This window comes from Piliocolobus tephrosceles, chromosome 10 (assembly GCF_002776525.5).
Source record: "Piliocolobus tephrosceles isolate RC106 chromosome 10, ASM277652v3, whole genome shotgun sequence".
In the NCBI taxonomy this organism is placed as follows: Eukaryota; Metazoa; Chordata; class Mammalia; order Primates; family Cercopithecidae; genus Piliocolobus; species Piliocolobus tephrosceles.
This window is the reverse complement of record NC_045443.1, coordinates 14878200-14898570: the sequence shown is the minus strand read 5'-3', so window position 1 is coordinate 14898570 and position 20371 is coordinate 14878200. Positions and strand designations below refer to the sequence as shown.

Sequence of the window (20371 nt, the reverse complement as noted above, 5' to 3'; positions counted from 1 at the left end):
TGTTTTCTTTGTGAAAATATTTTCTGTGTGAAAGGCTAGAGTATCTCCATTTTTCCACCTCTAATCTCCTAATCATAAGACCTCGGAAGGAGACAAATGAGAATGAACTATCTGCTCTAGTCTTATTCACATAAGCAAGAAAAGTCTACTGTTGCTCATTCACTGTTGTTATTTACTTATGAATGAATCATATCTAAAATATTTAGTGATGGCTTCTGATTGTCAAGGTACTGAAGTATATAGAAATTGGTATATGAGTGACAAAAATTGAGTTTATTTTGTTTCCCAGGCCTAGGTTGTCTATCTAATGACAACATTTACAGTTTACCTGGACTTCTCACTGGAAATAGAATAGTTAAGAGTGGGAACTACTTTAGGGTTGTTTTAATTATGCTTTAAGATGAAACATAATATTTAGAAACATCCTCAAATGTAATACCACTTTGTTTTTTTCAACAATATATTCTTCTTAGTGACTGACATTTCAAACAGGCTTTCTGAATTATTTATTTTTATTTTAATAAAGCAAAACTACAGGTAAATGTTTTGCCAGATGACTTTCGTGTACTTATGTTCTAACATACCATGTTTGGCACCAAAAGATCTTAGAAACCACTATGAAAAACCGTAAGATTTGAATTAGTTTTCTGACAGAAATGAACAGTTCTGTTGTATCCCTACTTGTCACTGGCTTTCTTAAACACAGAAATATTCATTTCCATAGTCTTTATGGCTTTTTGGAGAATCTCTAAGATTGGTCCCATAGCCTTGACAATGTGTTCCAACAAATCTGCTGCTGACCCTATGGGATTTTTGGAATCCTCAGTTTTTAGTGCATCCTGCAGTTTTTTCAAGGTGTCTGTCATAGTGGTTTTGGAAGAATCTGGACTCCTGGTTCTCTCAGATGTGGTGACATCTGATTGCTCTTTGGTGTCTTCTATATAGAAGTCACTTAATTGAAGATTCATGATGGGGAATTTCATCAAGTGTGAAAGAGAAGATTCCAAACTCCCAAGGATGTTACTGCTCTTTAGCGCAGAGATGACGACTGGTGTATGGGCACTTTTGAACACTTCTTTAGCTGACTGATGCAACTCCTCTACATTGGTACCCTTCTGAACCACAGAGCACATGGCCATTGCAACCTTGGAACCTAAAGACTCCTTTTGAATTTTGTCAAGTTTTGCATCCACTACAGATTGCATCTCCTTAAAAATTTTGAGCATTTGCTCAAAAAAATCCTTAATGTTACTATTGTTTTTCACAGCCATCAAAAGGATTTGAGTATTCATACTGCGGTTAAACAACTCAGTCAGTGTGTTTGTGACAGAAGCAAAATCTTGTACATGAAAGAAGAACATTTTGGCAGCTTGAATCAGTCTCTCTTTATCCTTTTCTGACTCTGAAGACATTTCTTCAACAAAGAAGTTTCAGCACTGCAAAGCAAAGCAGTAATCCAAATGAAAACTAAAAGTCGATTTGGCAACCATAAAAAACTGAAAGTATAGTCTAAATATGAGGATAACTCCTGCCAAGGGCAGGAAAGTTATACAAACATTAAAACAAAAATGATACTTTGCTTCAATAAAAAAAAAAAACAAAAATAATTAAAACAGAGTAGAATAGGGTTGTATCACTGAATTTATACCACATATCAAATACTGTATGCTGGATCCCAAATATATGGATAGATTCATATACTGAATTACACTACACTCAAGGATATTACCCTTGATAACTATTCAGTGTAGTGAAAAATATTGGATAAAGCATTACAAATTACATAGAGGGTCTCTGGTTCCAGTTAAGGTAGACTAGGTACACTCTATCCAATCTTTCCTACTGATTGCAACTAAAAATCTGAACTGAATATATAAAATCCCTATCAGATAATGCTGAAAGCTAGATGACAAAAGGCCAAGGAAGTAGGGAGTACGGCATTGAAAGGACAACAAAGCAATGAAGCTCTCTGACTTTTTGTTTGAGGGTGGGTGTTTTGTTGTCGTCGTTGTTGTTTGTCTTTTCCTCCTTCCTATATATCCCACCTTGGGCTCTAGGGCCGCCTGGAATTAGAACTGTGAACATGCCCAAACAGGGAGAGCTCCAAAAAAACCTACTCTGCCTAGCAAATCAGGAGCAGGGGCCTCTGCCGGGTAGATTCCTTTTGATCTAGTTGCCGGCAACAAAATGGTAGCCCCCCCGCCCCCCACCGACCTAGCCCTCTGTCTGCCCTCAACTAGTCATGAGCAGGAGGCAGCCCCAAACACTTCTGATTTCAAGCGCTAGGAAGTAACAGCAGTGCCACCCACCTCCATCCCCTACTCCCCACCCCACCCCCACACACATCTCACAAGCACAGCAGGGGTCAGTCAGTCCTTTGCCCCTGCCCCTGCCAACTGGCAGTGAAAAGGCTGTCCTTATGGGGTGGACCCCTTTTCACTCTTCCCACTCTACCCTGGGCAGAAGCAACTGTCGTGCAGGGATGGTGGTAGTGACCTTGCAGGCTCCTTTCTCTCACTGCTTTGCCCCAAGATGTGAACCAGTTGCAATGGGAAGAGCTGAAACTGTTTTCCAGCCAGAACACCAGGAAAGGGGACCCCTGGGAATCAAACAGTGGGTGGCAGACCACAGAAAGAAGCAAAAATTATAACCAAAAAATAGCACTGTTGGGATTTTCAATGCATGTAGACTCAATGTATATGACAATTACATCATAAAGGAGAGAGGGTAAGGAGACTTATGTAGCTGAAAGACTTCTTGATTTCACGTGAAGTGATAAAATATTAATTCTAAGCAGATTGCGTGAAGTGTGGAAGTATATTATAATCTCTAGAGTAGCCACTAAAAACAGAGCAGAAAACAATGGGGCCATGGAAGCAGAGATGGGGGTGATGTGGCCCCACATTCAGGGCTGATGATGGCCACCAGAGCTGGAAGAGGCAAGGAATAGATTCTCCCTCAGAGCCCCCAGAGGGAGCGAGGGCCTGCTTGACTTCAGCCTTCCAGCCTTGAGAACTCTGAGAGGGTACATTTCTGTTGTTTAAAATCACTAAGTCTGTGGTAATTTGTGACAGCAGCCCTAGATACTAATACAGATTTTGGTCAATAGGCAAATTAAAATGAAACTTCACAATTATTTAAGTAACTACTTATATTACTCAAAAGATGGTTTGAAAAGGAAAACAGAGAAATTTTAAAAACAGAACAGAAAAACAGAAAACTAATAATAAATGTTACACTTAATCTAAGCATATCAATAGTTACATTAAATATGCATTTCTAGAACTAATAACTAAGTTTCACAAGGTTGAAAAATACAAGATCAAATGTACAAAATCAATTGTATTTCCATATATTAGCAATAAAATAAAAATCAGAAATTAAAATTAAAACAATGACCTTTACAATATCATTAAAAATATGAAATATTTATAGATAAATCTGACAAGAGAGATGAAATATCTCTACACTTAGAACTGTAAAATATTGCTGAGAAAAATTAAGGAAGACCTAAATAAATAGAAAGATATATACTGTTAATGGACCAAAACACTCAATATTGTTAAGATGTCAGTATTCCTCAAATTAATTTATAAAAACAACACAATTCCAATAAAAAATTCCAGCAGCTTTTCTGATATATATAAAAGACAATAAATGTTCTCTTAATAGAATTAAAATAGAAATCAACAAAGATACACAAAAAACTACAAAATATTATAAATTAACACACCCTTAAATAATCAAAAAAGTCACAAAAATATAGAAAATATTTTGAACTGAATAAAAATGAAAATACATCAAAATCTGTGGGATGAAACTAAAGCAGTGCTTAGAGAGAAATCTGTAGATTAAGTGTTTATATTAGAAACAAAGATATAAAATGAATAATTTTAACTTCTATCTTAAGTTAGAAAAGAAGGAGCAAACATTCAAAGTAAGCAAAAGGAAAAAAATAATAAAGAGTAGAAATCAGTGAAATTCAAAACAGAAAAAATAGACAAAATCCAATAAAACTAAAAGGTGTTTCTTTGAAAAGAAAAACCAATAAAATTGTTAAACTTTAAGCCACATTGACCAAAAAAAGGAGAGAGAACACAAATTACCAACATAAAGAATGAGATGTCACTACTGACCCTACAGACATAAAAAGGATAAAGAGAGAACACTATAAACAACTCGGTGTGCACAAATTCAACAATTTAAATGAAATAGACCCATTCCTTCAAAGATATAAGCTATGAAAACTCACCCAAGTAGAAACAGAAAACTTGAATAAACCTATTTTTCTTAAAGAAATTGCATCTGTAGTTAAACATCTTCTAGAAGAGAAAATTTAAGACACAGATGGTTTCACTGGTAAATTTAAACCATCATTTACAAAAGAATAACAACTCTACACAATATCCTCCAGAAAACAGAAAGGGAGAATATTTCATTTTGGTTTTTTTTTGAGACGGAGTCTCGCTCTGTCCCCAAGGCTGGAGTGCAGTGGCCTGATCTCGGCTCACTGCAAGCTCCGCCTCCCAGGTTCATGCCATTCTCCTGCCTCAGCCTTCCGAGTAGCTGGGACTATAGGCGCCCGCCACCATGCCTGGCTAATTTATTTTTGTATTTTTAGTAGAGACGGGGTTTCACTGTGTTAGCCAGGATGGTCTCAATCTCCTGACCTCATGATCCAGCCACCTCAGCCTCCCAAAGTGCACGGGAGAATATTTCTCAACTCATTTTATAAGGCTACCATTGTAGAAAAATAAGAAAACTCTAGACGAATATTCCTTAAGAACATACACATAAAAATCGTCAACAAAATATTATCAAATCCAATCCAAAAATGTATAAAAAGAATAATACATCGCACCCAATTTAAGCTGTATCCCAAAAATGTAAGGTTGGTTCAACATTAAAAAATCAAACTAAACAAGAAAAATGACATGATCACATCAGTAGATGCAGAAAAGGCATTTTTAAATATTCAATATCCATTAATAATTAAAATTCTTAGCAAACTAGGAATATAAGAAAACTTCCTTAATCATAGAGGACTCTTACAAAGAACCACAGCTAACATAGTAAGAGACTAATTGTTACCCCTCAGGACCGGGAATTAGTCAGGTATGTCCACTTTTACCAGTTCTATTTAATATCATACTGGAAATCTTAGAAAGTGATGTAGGACAAGAAAAAGAAAATATTCAAATTCAGAAGGAAGAAATAAAACTACCTCTGTTTGTAGACAACATGATGTCTACATATAAAATCCCAAGGAATCTACACAAAAGTTCTTAGAGCTATTAGTAATTTTAGCAGATGCAAGGTCAGCATTCAAATATTCATTGTTTTCTATTCACTAGGAATGAACAACAGGGAACCAATCATTTTTATAAGTATCATTTATAATACTCTCTCAATAAAATCTTAAATATAAATCTAAAAATATATGTGCATAATCTGTGCACTAAGATTTTTTAAAAATTCTGAAGTAAAAAAAAAAAAAAATCAAAGAAAATGTAAATAAATGGAGAGACAAACTCTGTCCATGAATTGAAAGACACTATAAAGCAAAGATGTCAACTCAAACTCTGTCCACTGATTGGAAGACTTATGTAGTTAAGATGTCAATTTTTCCCAAATTGCTCCACAGAATTATGCAATCACAATAAAAATGCCATCAAGATTCTTTATAGATATAGAACAGTGAATTCTAGAATATATATGTAAATGTAAAGGAACAAGAATAGACAAAGATTTTTCTAAAGGAACAGTTAGAAGACTCACACAATCTAATATTAACATATACTACAGTAATTGAGACAGTATGGTATTGGTGATACGTAGATGAACCTAACAGAATAGAAAGTCTAAAAAAGACCCACAAATGTGGTCAATTGATTTTTTTTTTTTTTTTTTTTTTTTTTTTGAGATGGAGTCTTGCTCTGTCACCAGGCTGGAGTGCAGTGGCACGATCTCAGCTCACTGCAACCTCCACCCCTGCTCTCCCGGATTCAAGCGATTCCCCTGCCTCAGCCTCCCAAGTGTCTGGGACTACAGGTACGTACCACCACACCTCGCTAATTTTTTTGTATTTTAGTAGAGACGGGGTTTCACCATGTTGGCCAGAATGGTCTCGATCTCCTGACCTCATGATCTGCCCGCCTTGGCCTCCCAAAGTGCTGGGATTACAGGCATGAGCCACCATGCGTGGCCAGTCAGTTGATTTTTAACGAAGATGCAAAGGCAATTTAATATAGAACGTTTAGGTGTTTTCACCCTAGAAGAAAACGTAGGCAGTACCATTTAGGACATAGGTATGGGCAAAGACTTCACGACAAAAATGCCAAAAATAATTGAAACAAAAGCCAAAATTGACAAATAGGATCTAATTAAACTAAAGAGCTTCTGCACAGCAACAGAAATTATCATCAGAGTGAACAGGCAACTTACAGAATGGGAGAAATTTTTTGCAATCTACCTACCTGATAAAGGTCTAATATCCATAATTTACAGGGAACTTAAACAAATTTACAACCCCATCAAAAAGTGAGCAAAGGATATGAACAGACACTTCTCAAAAGAAGACCTCTACAAGACCAACAAATGTATGAAAAAAAAAAAGCTCAACATCACTGATCATCAGAGAAATACCAGTGAGATACCATCTCACGCCAGTCAGAATGGAGATTATTAAACCGTCAACAATAGATGCTGGCAAGGGTGTGGAGAAATAGGAATGCTTTTACCCTGTTAGTGGGAATGTAAATTAGTTCAACCACTGTGGAAGACAGTATGGCAGTTCCTCAAAGATACAGAACCAGAAATACTATTTGACCCATCAATCCCATTATTGGGTATATACCCAAAGGATTATAAATCACGTTACTATAAAGACACATACACATGTATGTTTACTGTAGCACTATTTACAATAGCAAAGACTTGGAACCAACCCAAATGCCCATCAATGATAGACTGGATAAAGAAAATGTGGCACATATACACCATGGAATACTATGCAGCCATAAAAAGGAATGAGATCATGTCCTTTGCAGGGACATGGATGAAGCTGGAAGCCATCATTCTCAGCAAACTAACACAGGAACAGAAAACCAAACACCGCGTGTTCTCACTCATAAGTGCGAGTTGAGCAATGAGAACACATGAACACAGGGAGGGGAACAACACTCACCAGGGCCAGTTGAGGAGTGGGGGGCGAGGGGAGGGAACTTAAAGGATGGGTCAATAGGTGCAGCAAACCACCATGGCACATGCATACCTATGTAACAAACCTGCACGTGCTGCACATGTATTCTTTTTTTTTTTTTAGAAGAAATAAAGAAAAACAAAACAAAAAAAGAAATAACAACAAAAAAAGAAAGTTTAGGGTTTTTCAACGAATGGTGCTGGAAAAGCCTGATACCCATATGCAAAGACATAAACCTTGATTTTATGTCATACCATATACATACATAAATTAACTCAAAATGGGACATGAATATAAAAACATAAAATGATAAAACAGAAGAAAATCTTGTAATTTTTGGTTAGCTGATTAGTCCTTTGATATGTATGATACCAAAAGCATATCCATTAAAGAAAAAACGATAAACTGGCCGGGTATGGTGGCTCATATTTTGTTAGATTTATATTTAAGTATTTATATTTAAGTATTTTATTTTAGTGTAATCCCAACACTTTGGGAGACCAAGGCAGGCAGATCACTTCAGGCCAGGAGTTGGAGACCAGCCTGCCCAACATGGCAAAACTCCGTCTCTACTAAAAAATACAAAAATCAGCTGGGTGTGGCACATGTCTGTAATCCCAGCTACTTGGGAGGCTGAGACACGAGAATCGCTTGAACCTGGAAGGTGGAGGATGCAGTGAGCCAAGATGGTGCCACTGCACTAGAGCCTGGGCAACAGAGTGAGACTCTGTATCAAAAAAGAAAAAAAGAAAAAAGAAAAGAAAAAGAAAATGTAAAGACCTGATCAGCAATTTCAAATGCCGCAAGTATGATAAACATTGTAAATTATTATGTTTACTCATTACAATGTCATTGGCAATGCTAGAAAAGCAATTTTGCAAGAGGCAGGAATATGTGCAGAAGCTAGATTATAAATACTGGAAAATTGATGGAGAAAATGAAGTAGAGGCAATGCATGTACACTACCCAATTGGGAAGTCTAACTATGAAAAGAGAGATAAAGGAGGCTATTGGGTCAAAAAGGTGATTATTTTTAGGTTTGCTTGATTTTTTTTTAAGAGCAACATTCATAAGTGCTGGCGAATTGTTGAAACAATCAAAACTGAATCAGGCAGGTTATTCAGGGTCATGGAATATATGGTTTTTGAGTAGTTTTTTTAGGAAAAGAAGGGGATGAGCTTTAGGATAAAGGGAAAAATAGAGCATTCTAAATAAAAGAAACTATCAAGTGAGAGCTACATGCAGATAAGTTTGGAGATATTATTGCTTTCACTCTCATTTCCCACCACTGTCGATCCAGCAGTGAAACTTGTCAAATCAGCCTTCCTGATTCCCTAAAACCACCCTGACTCCAAGATCTACACTAAGAAAATTTGCCTCCTTCCTACTGTTCAGCTCTGACTATTGATTTGATGTCAATACTGGCTTTAGTAGTCAAGAAAGATTTAAGAAGTTCAAGTTTTCAACCTGAGAAACTGATTGCAGAAAAAAGAAGTTCAAGTTGATTAGGAGGCTCCATATGAAGTCAATATTGCTTCTAGTTTTTCTCTGATAATTCTTTTGCATTGTTACTGTTTATCCCTAATTTTGGCAACTCCACTTAGGCTGCTATGTGGTAGGAGAGAAAGGAGTGGATGAGTAGGCAATAAATGTTAAGAAGGGTAGAAATAGGAGAGAAACAAACACCTTAGGAACAAGTGGGTTAAATGGTACTCTTCAACAATAGCCTCTTCAGAAACAAAATGTAACTGTTTTAAGATAGGGTAAGAGACAGACATATTTTTTCTAGATACTGTAGGTAATGGGATTGGTGACTCATGCTTTATTGTCCATACTTACTAATCAAGTTGACACAACGTACCCTTGCTGAAATCCAAACCTCCAAATATTACCCCATAATAAAAAGAATTTTTTAATGGTTCACTATTACCTACAGAATGAAATACAATTTCCTAGCGTGACATTTAAGGCTATCTACAAACTGTTTTTAATTTTCCATGACTTACGTTCCCTTAACTGCTCCCACTTACACCCTGTATCACCAGCATGGCAGATTTTGTTCCCTGAAAATGTTCCACAATTTTGCTCTCAGTGTTCCCTCCATCTGTATTATCTCCTCTATACTGCCATCCTCCCCAAACATCTGTTAAAATCCTACTTAACATCCATACCTAGTTCAGATACACTGGCCACAGGTGGGGCCCTGGATACATCAAGGCAAGATGATCCACTGGGACAAAAGTAGAAAAGTGACCCCACTTAGCCCTTCTTTAGGAACACTGGGCAGCATCTTTAGATTTTAAAGTCTCCTGTCTGCCTGTCTGGCATTTTGATTCTGTATCCTGTACCCACCCATTCTCCTCTCCCCTCCACCAGGAGATACTGTTGTTAACATATGAATAGCTACCATTTCATAAGATTTTGCCACATATCCGCCACTATGGCAATTACTTTATAAACATTATCCCATTTAAACCTTCTGAAAATCCATAAATTATTAACTAATACTCATATTATACCAATGGGAAAACTTAGAGAGGCTAAGTGACTTTCTTAGGGTTACATGACCAGTAAGTGGTACTTGGAGTACACAAAACCTGGACTGTCTGAGGGTAAAGCCTGCTGTCTTTCACTAAGTTACACTGGGGCTGAGTGATTTCCCTGTGACTCAGGTATCTTTGCTGCGGAGGAATTAACGGGTCTGAAGACAGAAGCCAGAAGAAGCAGCAGGGAAGACTCTGATCTGAGCTTTCGGAGAAAAGACTAGAGTTAGACTTTAAGGTTTTTATATTGTCAAGACAATTCACCAACATAGGAAGAGAAAGAGTGATAAAGAGGAGAACTCCTAGCTGGAAAGAAAAGAAAAAAAAAAATTGGATGCAAGTAACTGCATTTATATCTCTTGAGAACTTAAATAATCAGCAACAGTTAGAGGTACAAATGCAACAGAAGCTAACAGAAACTTAATATCTGGAATAGCTGACAAGATAAAACCCCAAAATCTGAGAGCTGCAATCAAAGAGCCACCTTCTCTACTGAACTGAATTAGCTCAGTTATATAGCGCTTCTCAAAAATAAAAAGTCCATTAAAGAACAGAAATTTAAAAATAAGTTTTACACACTATTAGTCTTTCAATTTATATAACTTAATACTATATACTAAGTTTTCATCAATAGGAGGTAAAAGAATCCTGAGGTCCAAGTTATGTAGAAATAGCCTATAAAGCAGACAGGCAGAGGGACCCAGCAGAGACTAGCAAAGTCTGTAAGTCATCACATTCCACCAGAAATATCCAGATGAAACCAGATGAAAAAGCACTTTAACAATACTCCTAAACAACTGCTGGGACCACGGAACTCAGAAACACAGCAAGGTAAGCAACGTGGATATTTCTATTGATATAATACTCTGTTTCTCAATAGTAGGAGAAATTTGAAACAGCCCATCAGTCTTGAATCCGAACCATAAATAAAGTAAAAAAAGCAGCTTTGTTATAAGAGGATCCCATGACACGTTCCTTGTGATTTGGAAGGAACCTTCCCTGGCCTTCTCTGAAGACAGCAGAGAAGGAAGAAAATTAACAATTTCTAGGACTGATTAAGTCAGAGTGGAAGAGAAGCAGTAAAGCCATGAATTTTAAGAAGGATTAAGGATAAAATGATACCTGTGTGAACGTGTGAAGTTTATATGAATAGTACCATTTCCTTCTATGCCATTAATATTAATATAGGCACTCAGTACCTATCTGCAAAAGAATGAATGTGGAATCCAATACTGGTTAATGTATAGTACTTATACTGTTTCATAAATTATGTTCTATCTAAATATCTCTGAGCATTTGCTGTGTGTCTCCAAACAGGCTGTTATCATCTTGAGGGCAAGGAACACTGTCTTTTTCAAATGCCTCAAGGGATACAGTAGAAGCTTCACCAGTGAACACTTGACAAATGCTGATGAATGACTTTAATATTCTTCTTTCTGGTCAGAAACATTTTTTAAAAGAATTTATATCAGAAAGTATATCATCACATCATGAGCAATTTTTGTTTTAATTAAAGGCCACAGTTTTTATTTGAATTAAAGGAGACTCAGAACTAGTTAGAAGCTGTTATTTTCTCCTGAAAAGCTCCTGATTTTACCTATACCCTATTTCCACACTCCCAAATAAGGGAACTGTGCATGATGGCAAAACTCCATTTGGACAGTGAAGAAAAGTGACAGCAAGAAGAAACGTAAAACCTCAGAGAGCACTAATGACTAAACATCAGAGGTTTAGACGGGGTCATGTTTTTCTTTCTTTCTTTTTTAATTGTTATTATAAGAAAAGTTCAAACATACACAGAAGTAGAGACAATAACACAATAAACTCCCATGTACCCATAACTCAGCTTTAAAAATTATCAAAACAAATCCAAACTTTTTTCCTCTATAACCCTACCCCACTATTCTTTCCAGATGATTTGCTAGCAAATCTCAGAGACCATTTCATTTCATCTTAAACGTTTTCAGTTTGTATTTCCAAACAGGCAAGAACTTCTCTTTTTGAAATTTAACCTTACACTTCGCAAATCAACAATATTTAAGCAGGACTATCTTTGACTTGGAAAGATACCAGCACTATGCTTAGTGTCTGGGTGATGGGATCATTCATACCCTAAACCTCAGCAACACACAGCATAGTCAGGCAACAAACTTGTATATGAACCTCCTGAATCTAAAATAAAAATTGTAAAATATTTATAGCAGGATACCCAGTATCCTACTATAAAAATTTATTTGGGGTAGCACGGTAAAAGCTTTTGGAATGCAGTTTACGATACATATCAAAAGTAATAAAAATTTAATTCCCATTACTTATGCCACTAATTATGTAATTCTTCTAAGTATTTATGCTGAGGAAATAATCCAGATAATGGAGGAAAAAAAAATATGTGGGTATCAAAATGCTCATTAGAATATTATTTGTGATAGTGAAACAATTTTGGATTTATTAAACTACGGGAAAGATAGGGAATAGTATATGCAACCAATAAAATATTTTTAAAACTATAAATAGGGTAAAGTGTTAAGTGAATTAATATAAGATGAATTTTACTTATACTATTATCATAACTTTGTAAAGATACTTACACATTTAAACAAATTTTGAAAAGGAATAACAAATCAAAAATAAAATGGCAGGTTTATGGGTGTTTTTTCTCCTCTATTTAAAAAAGTTTATATATTACTGGTAATAAGTATATATTAAAAACTTATTTGTTTTACCAAACCATTCACTTTGAATTTCTCCATAATGTACCATCAAAGCACAAATCATATATTGCATTATCCATGAAGCTTTCTCTAATCATCTTGATATTAATTTCTAAGTTCACTAGCACTTGACAGTCAACGCACTACTGTTATTCACGAAAGTATCCTAAAAAGTTTTATTTGAACATATGACAATCAATACATTTTCATTTTGTAAGGTGGTTCCTTTTCTGAAAAACTAAAACAACTGTATGGTGTCATTAAATAAACCTTAACTTTTAGATACAATTATCAGTATATTTCTACCATATCTTATATGCTCTTTAATCTTAAATGTTGACTTCTCAATTCAAAAAAATTGACAAAAGTTAGGTGCAGTAAGCATCCATCTCAAGCTAACCTTTGTCTCCATTTTCATTTCTTAAGGTGTGCTGATCAATGGCATTAGCACTTTCAGATGTTTTTGTCATTTTTTAATAAAATAACAAGTCAAAAGTTTCCAGACTTTGTTTTAGCAACAGAACTCTCTCATCAAATAAAATTTTACCCACCCAGATCCCAAATGTGTAGAGCAAGAGAAAACACAGCTGCTCCAGTCCAGCAAAGGCCCAGGTGAAAAATGGGAGTCCCAGAGACCAAGAGCTCCACCTGCTGGCTAGCAGTTCTCCAGGGCACTACAGAACCCATTTCATGGATACCTACAATAAAATATTCAAATAATAGCATAAACTCTGTACAAAAGTGGATGGTAATTCCCCAAGTGGAATTTTTCACTGACAGAAAGCACCATCATGTGATAATTCAAATTATGTAAAAGTTCAAACTTACCATACAATGGGTGTAACCAGAGCTGCATTAAATATACCACTTGCTGCTGGTGCCACAATCTTTGAAAGTGACAGGTCGTCACTGAAAATGGAATAAGATGGAGAAAGTATATGGCACAGAACTCCTCTCTGGCACAATATTATGGGTTGTTTGTAAAATATCACCTGAAGCTTGCATGAGTAACAACTCTGACCTTTAAGAAGGGTGACTCCAAATAATTGCAAGGCTTTTGTTTTGCTGAGCGGAGTTATTGCTTTGGGAGTCAGAACTAAATTGTTAAAGGCAATAATGAAAATACTGCACCCTGCCAACTATAGTTCTCCATGTGGTGCCCAACCTCTCCTCAACTGTCAAGCACATATTTAAGAATATCTACTTGAAAGGTTACAAATTGTTAACCTTACTAGACGACTAAATGTCTCCATATGGCCACAGTGCCAATATATCATATATTAAAGTATGGGTTGTTTAAAACAAATTTGCACCAGTCAAATACCAACTATACCTTTAATTTTGTATGATATATACTTTCAACTTGACATTATAGTTATAAATCTGTCTTAACTTCCTAATTAGATTAGAAATTCCAAAAAAGCAAGGACCATGTGTTCATCTTTGTATGGTTTGCAGAGTGGTGCTGGCATATGACCTTACACGTGGTAAGCACTAACCTATTAGATGAATTGCTAATGAATTAATAATTGCCTTCTTCACTAAGCTCTTCAGACTTCACCTATCCAAAACACAATTCAATGGTTTCACCTTCAATCCCCACCTCTCCTCTTCCTAATTGGCCAGTGCTCCTTATCTCATTTGGGGTGTAGAAATAACCTGGAGCTGTATTCAGAGCTGGAGCTCAGACATACCTGAGCAGGTATGGTGGCAGGCCTGCTGAAGATATGTTAGCACAAAAAAACCCTCCCCACTTCCTACCCTTAGGAAAAAAGCTAGGAAGGTAAGTCTGACTCAGAATAAAAGTCCTTTTTCACTATAAGGGAAACATAATTCTTAGCACATCATAATGTTTCTTAGCTAAACTCGTTATTGGAACAAAGTCATGAACTGATATCTAGATCCTACGAAGAAGAGTGTAAGAGTGCAAGTGCAAGAGCATGACTACTTAAAAGGAAGAAAAACAGTAGTTGAAAACATACAGTGTCTTACACTTTGATTTCTAGTAAGACTGAACTTTTCCCACCATTTTATTAGACACTATTTTTTTGTACTCTGTTCAGGGTTGTTTGCTCATTTATATATTAGATTGTCACTGCTTTTTAAAAATAATAACAGTACCTTTTTTGCATTGTCCCCAGCTTGTTTTCAGTTCTTTTTACATTGGCCATCTTTGTCAAATTTTTGCATGTGATTTTTTTTTTTTTCATTGGTTTTAGGCTTATAAAGTCCTCCTCCATACAGATATTTGAAAATTATCCATTTTCTTCTAGCTATTATTTAATTTTCTACATGTATGACACTAACAATTTTGTTATTAATTTTTAACCCCAAAGTCTAGCCCATGACTCAGGACCATTTATGGAGTCATAATTTTGATTATTATTGATTTGAGATTCTACAATTTATTATTATTAAATGGATAGAAGAGTCTGCTTTGGGGACTAATTTGTTCTATTAATTCACTGACTCTTGTTCCTGTACCATACTGTTTACTATTTTGTTTTTATGGTGTTTTAATACTGGGGGGAGAAGAGTTCTATTTTTTTTTTCCTGAAAAAAATAAGGCTTACCTGTTCAGTCTTTCAGAAACACTCTACGGTTAATTTGTGAAGTTGTGCTAAAACAATGAGTTAACTGAAAAGGAGCCGACCACTTGGAAGCATTCTGCCTCCCATCCAGGAGGAAGGTTCATTTCTCCATTTGTTTATCTTGAGGTAGATAGGACCACCACCTTTTCTGGAAACTATGGCTTCATATAATGGCATATAATAGCTGCTAGAGATATTTTCAGCTTTTTCAGGATAAGAAAACTCCTCTCACCTAACTGTCTGAAGAGGAATATAGCTAATTTTCTTCTGTCAGTCAGAAACTAGAGTTTTCACTTCATAATAAGATCTGAAAACCGGGAGTCAAAAAAGACAAACATTTAATGGAAAATTACTAGAAGAAAAAATAAAATTCAAAGTCCACATCTGTGCTTATCAAATTACAGTTTGCAACCCATTGTGCGTTTAGAGAATATTTATTGGATCCTCGACAAGCAATTTCTTTAAAGGGAATTGGATTAGAGATTTTCTAAGTATTGTTTTGTGGAAATGTGTGTCTGTTACACGTGTGCCTGCCTGTATATATGTGCATGTGTGCTGGATTTGAATCAAGGATAAAAATGAATTTCTGACCATGGTAGTTTATTTTGCCAGGAGGTTCCAGTGCATTTTTCTAAATCTAACAACATACATGGTTATTTATGTTTCTAAACAATTTCAGAAAAATGTTCCCTTTTCCGTTTCCAAATTATATCCATATGATTTGGAGGATAGGTTATTTTCAGGTTTACTTTCTTGAAAGAAAAACATCTTCATTCCTTCATTTTACGCTTCTGAGGTTCCCCTTAAGCAGAATAAGAACTGTGGTGCTAGAAGATATAGGGTCCAAGTTAATTACGATGTTGTTTACTTAAAAAGAGACTGTGCCAGATTCCACATGGATATGGATAGAGAACTCCATTTTTTCTCTCTTTTCTCTCGAGTTTAATTTTTTAAAAAAGTGCCAGCCACATAGAAAGGCCACTCAAAGTATGCATATTGAGTAGCATCGTGCTCTTACTGGCTCAAATTTAGATTTTTCACCCAAATAAACACAGAAGAACATGACTGTTCTCTCTAAATGGCACCGTGGGCCAAAAGAACAAACACTGAAGTCTCCCATCAAGTTATTTTATTCATTCTATGATGTACTCTCACCACTTTTTTTTTTTTTTCTTTTTGAGACAGTCTTGCTGTGTTGCCCAGGCTGGAGTGCAGTGGCACCATCTTGGCTCCCCGCAACCACCACCTCTGGTTCAAGTGATTCTCCTGCCTCAGTCTCCAGAGTAGCTGGGATTACAGGCATGCACCACCATGCCCAACTAATTTTTGTATTTATAGTTCCTACCTTCTCCTCACATGAAATTTTAATCCAAAGAGTCTTGAATATATACTCTTATCACAAGAAAAAAATTTTTTTAAGATTCTAGCATGATATATATGTTGCCTTTGGATATCCCTTAGGTTTAGAAAACAAATAACTTGCCTGTAGAGAAATATAAAGTAATGTGAATATTTTAAGTGAAAATAACCAAGTATTGAAACACAAAAAAACAGCCCTGTAAATTCAGAGAAATCAGTCGGTAGGTGTGGTCAATGTGATGACTAGGGGTTGGAGAAACTAAGGAGCACTAGTAATCAAGAGCTAAGCATTTCAAATTGGGGTCTATTTCAAATAAAAGTTATTAAATATTACCTAGAAATAATCATGCTTATTAATAAACAGATGCTTGATAAATATGAATATTTCCCACCACCACAAAATCTAATACCTTAATTTATCCATCAAAGGGTTGTATTCTGTTGCCTACATTTTCCATACACTGACTCCAAATTTCATAACAATAACTGTTTTAAAGAACCTGCTGAGGCTGGGCACAGTGACTCATGCCTGTAATCCTAGCATTTTGGGAGGCCAAGGGGGTGGACTGCCTGAGCTCAGGAGTTGGAGACCAGCCCGGGCAACACGGTGAAACCCCGTCTCTACTAAAATACAAAAAACTAGCTGGGCATGGTGGTGTGTGCCTGTAGTCCCAGCTACTTGGGAGGCTGAGGCAGGAGAATTGCTAGAACCTGGGAGGCAGAGGTTGCAGTGAGCCGAAATCATGCCACTGCACTCCAGCCTGGGTAACAGAGTGAGACTCCATCTCTAAAAAAAAAAAAACTTGTTGAGTGTTCTGAGGAATTCCCCTTACACAGCATCTTGCTTCTTTGCTATGCATGAAGAAAAAGATTTCCTAGTCCCTTCTACGCAGTTAGCAGACATTTTTTAAGACTTTCAGTAAAAATTTACCATTTTATTTTTCAGCGATCATATTGGAAATATGGCCCAAAGTGACTTCCTCTACCCAGATAACCCAAAGAGGCGGCAAGAAGTAAATCGTCTTCATCAACAGCTCCTTGATTGCTTATCTGACAGCTTCGATGTCACCAATAAGCTGACTGAGGTTCTAAACACACACTTGGGGTGCAGGCTGGCCTCCATTGAGATGAAAAGAGATGGGACCATCAAAGAAAACTGTGATATCATCATCCAAGCCATTATGAAAATCCAAAAGGAATTGCAAAAGGTTGATGAAGCACTAAAAGACAAGCTAGAGCCAACCCTCTATAGAAAACTTCAGGATATTAAGGAAAGGGAAACAGAGAAAATTGCAATAGTGCAAAAGGTTATTTCGGTCATCCTGGGAGAAGCTACATCTGCAGCCAGTGCAGTCGCTGTTAAACTTGTGGGCTCAAATATCACAACTGGCATAATTAACAAGTTGGTCACTGTGTTAGCTCAAATTGGTGCTTCTCTCCTTGGTAGTATTGGAGTTGCTGTTCTTGGCCTTGGCATAGATATGATTGTCCGTGCCATCCTGGGAGCAGTGGAAAAAACACAGCTTCAAGCAGCCATCAAAAGTTATGAGGAGCATCTGGTGGAATTCAAGTCAGCCTCAGAAAAATATAATCATGCCATTACTGAGATCACCAATACAGTGAAACACCAAATGAAATGAACAGCCATCTTATTTGCCACTGAAGTGTTTTTCCGCTTCCTTTTCAGTAACAGTGTTTGCTTCCTTGATTAGGTTCATTTTCTACAGGCTTCCAATATGGACTTAAATAGGATAAACAATTTGGAGAGGGAAATTGGGGATGCCAAGACTAGATGACTAGATGAGTTTAGAGCCAATGCCTGGATGAGTTGGTACTAGACGCTATGAGATAAAAAAAATTACCTCCCTGGATGTTTTCACACCCTGCTCTACCAGATCAACATTGGGGTAAATGCTATCATAGAGTAGCAAGTATAGAGGTTACTTTTTCCTTTTCTAATTTCATTAAAATTCTTAAATTTTACATTGACTGCAGAGACTTTCATTTCTACCACCAGCTTCAAATATCATTTAGTTATAAGGGGACATACTTAGTAACTTCTGCCTAGACACAAACCCTAGGCCTTCGAATGAGACAGAAATACTATCATATTTTTGACCATCAGAGTAAATCTGTTTTTCGTAAACTAGAAGAGACTGAAAAATGATTTGTAACAATTTGCTTCCATTAGGACAGGAAGCAGATCTGTAAAAGTCTACTAATTACACAATGTAAACCGGATGGATTTGAAAATGGTAAGAATCAAAACTAAAAACATCAAGGTCCTGTTTCTGTAACTGCAACCAACCCTGACCAACTGTGATGATTAAATATAGCTCAAGTGAATGTTCAAACACTGAAACATTTAAAAGACAAGCAAGCAAAACACAGCTACATATGAATAAAATGCATTTAGGATGCAGAATAGAAGGTCACTACTCTTAAAGCATTTGTCATTTAAAGGAAAGTCATAATTTATTATGTTTTCAGAAAAATTAATATAATTTCATTTTCAACACTAGCAAAAAGGAGGCAGCTGCCTTTGCTACATGACGCATTAGGTGGGCCATTTCACTAATTACCTGATTTTAGAAAACGCCAAAGGCTATGGAGGCCTATTGGTTCAGCTGAATCTCTGCAGATGTGTTTGTTTTCTAAATCCTTTGCCAGTAAGTAATTCTCATGAGGACTCTTTTAGTCTATACTGACAAAATTATTAATATGCTGTTGATGCCAGACTGCGTTTGTTATAGTTGATTCTCCCATCCAAGTACAAGAAATGTATTGAAATAAAAACTATTTAGCCTAGCTTAATAATATTAGCTACAGGAAAAATTTTAGCTACATGAAAGACTTTAATATTTCCAACATACAGTTTGTTTTCTCTTTCTCTTCTCGCATTGTTTTCAAAACAAGTTGCAAAACTATGACCACTAATATGGTGTTAGGAAAGAAAAAAAAAAAAAAAGTTGCAAAACATTACAACTTAGTTCATCCTCAAAATTCAAGATTATTTTCTTTTTTATGTATTACCTGGTTTATCAGCTTTAACCTACCAGATCTTGTCATTGTTTCCGACACTCAAATTCAGTCTAAATTCAAATCAAGAATTTCCTAACACAAAGGTAAGTTTAGGTATAGGACCGATCTTATTACCTTCAAGGGCAGTTTAAAGATTCTGCCAACAATTAATATGTATCTCCAACAATATTTTGAAATATTTATAACTGGTGGTAAGAATGGCCTTCCTACAAGGCATAGTCAGGTTAGGATTAGAAAGAACCAACCGTATCCTCTAAGATAGTTTTTTAAATGTTTAAACTTACCTTTAAGGGAAACAAGTGGGGGCTGACTCAGGGAAAGAGGGGATAGAAGGTAAGGAAAGGGCGAAGGCTAGAGGTAAGTGAATAATCCCGTACGTAGAGTGACATCATAGAGGACCTTTGGTTGGTGAATAGACCAGTCGGGAATACAGCCAATATATATCAACCTTGCCACTCATAAACTTAAAACCGACTGCATATGTATCCCTGTATTTCTTCTTCAGAACACTAATAAATAATAAATCACCACCTGTATAAGCAACTTGCGACTCTAATACGGGTGCTGATTTATTTGTTCAAGTGGTCTACAAATGTTCTGTTCTGCGCGTCTATTAACTTTCCACATGTACCAGGCGCCCACATGGGATAACCTGATGCTTACAAAGCGGATTAAACTCAGTAGCAAATGTTATCTGGGTATTCGTTTACAAACGGAGACACCCCTAAAGGATCGCACCTGCTTGCGTCATAAGAAACATAAAAATCCAAAAACTAACGTTAATTCCAAGAGACACAAAACGCAGAACGTTTCTGCATTTGCAGACCATACCGTTCTCGGACAGCTCAAGGCATTACGCCCGCAGCAACTAGGTCAGAAAGCCTCCAACTCGAGAGACAGGACAGGACTGTCAGCCAATCAGAT

At 36.4% G+C, this 20371-nt stretch overlaps 2 protein-coding genes across 5 annotated transcripts; one reads left to right on the top strand and one right to left on the bottom strand.

The window, feature by feature from the left end:
• Positions 1-494: 494 nt before the first annotated feature.
• Positions 495-20359, bottom strand: C10H12orf60 (chromosome 10 C12orf60 homolog). Of its 4 annotated transcripts, none has more exons than XM_023226122.1 (2): positions 20279-20359; positions 495-1436 (listed from the first exon to the last, which is right to left on the bottom strand). In XM_023226122.1, the coding sequence occupies exon 2, from the start codon at positions 1410-1412 to the stop codon at positions 678-680; it is 735 nt and encodes a 244-aa protein (XP_023081890.1). In that variant the 5' UTR covers positions 1413-1436; positions 20279-20359; the 3' UTR covers positions 495-677. The 4 variants fall into 4 exon arrangements, with proteins under 4 accessions (XP_023081890.1, XP_023081891.1, XP_023081893.1 ...); XM_023226123.1 differs by having other exon boundaries at positions 20186-20335; XM_023226125.1 differs by having other exon boundaries at positions 20226-20297.
• SMCO3 (single-pass membrane protein with coiled-coil domains 3) lies at positions 10519-19404 on the top strand. The gene is made up of 2 exons (XM_023226127.1): positions 10519-10575; positions 17352-19404. The coding sequence occupies exon 2, from the start codon at positions 17368-17370 to the stop codon at positions 18043-18045; it is 678 nt and encodes a 225-aa protein (XP_023081895.1). The 5' UTR covers positions 10519-10575; positions 17352-17367; the 3' UTR covers positions 18046-19404.
• Positions 20360-20371: the final 12 nt, after the last annotated feature.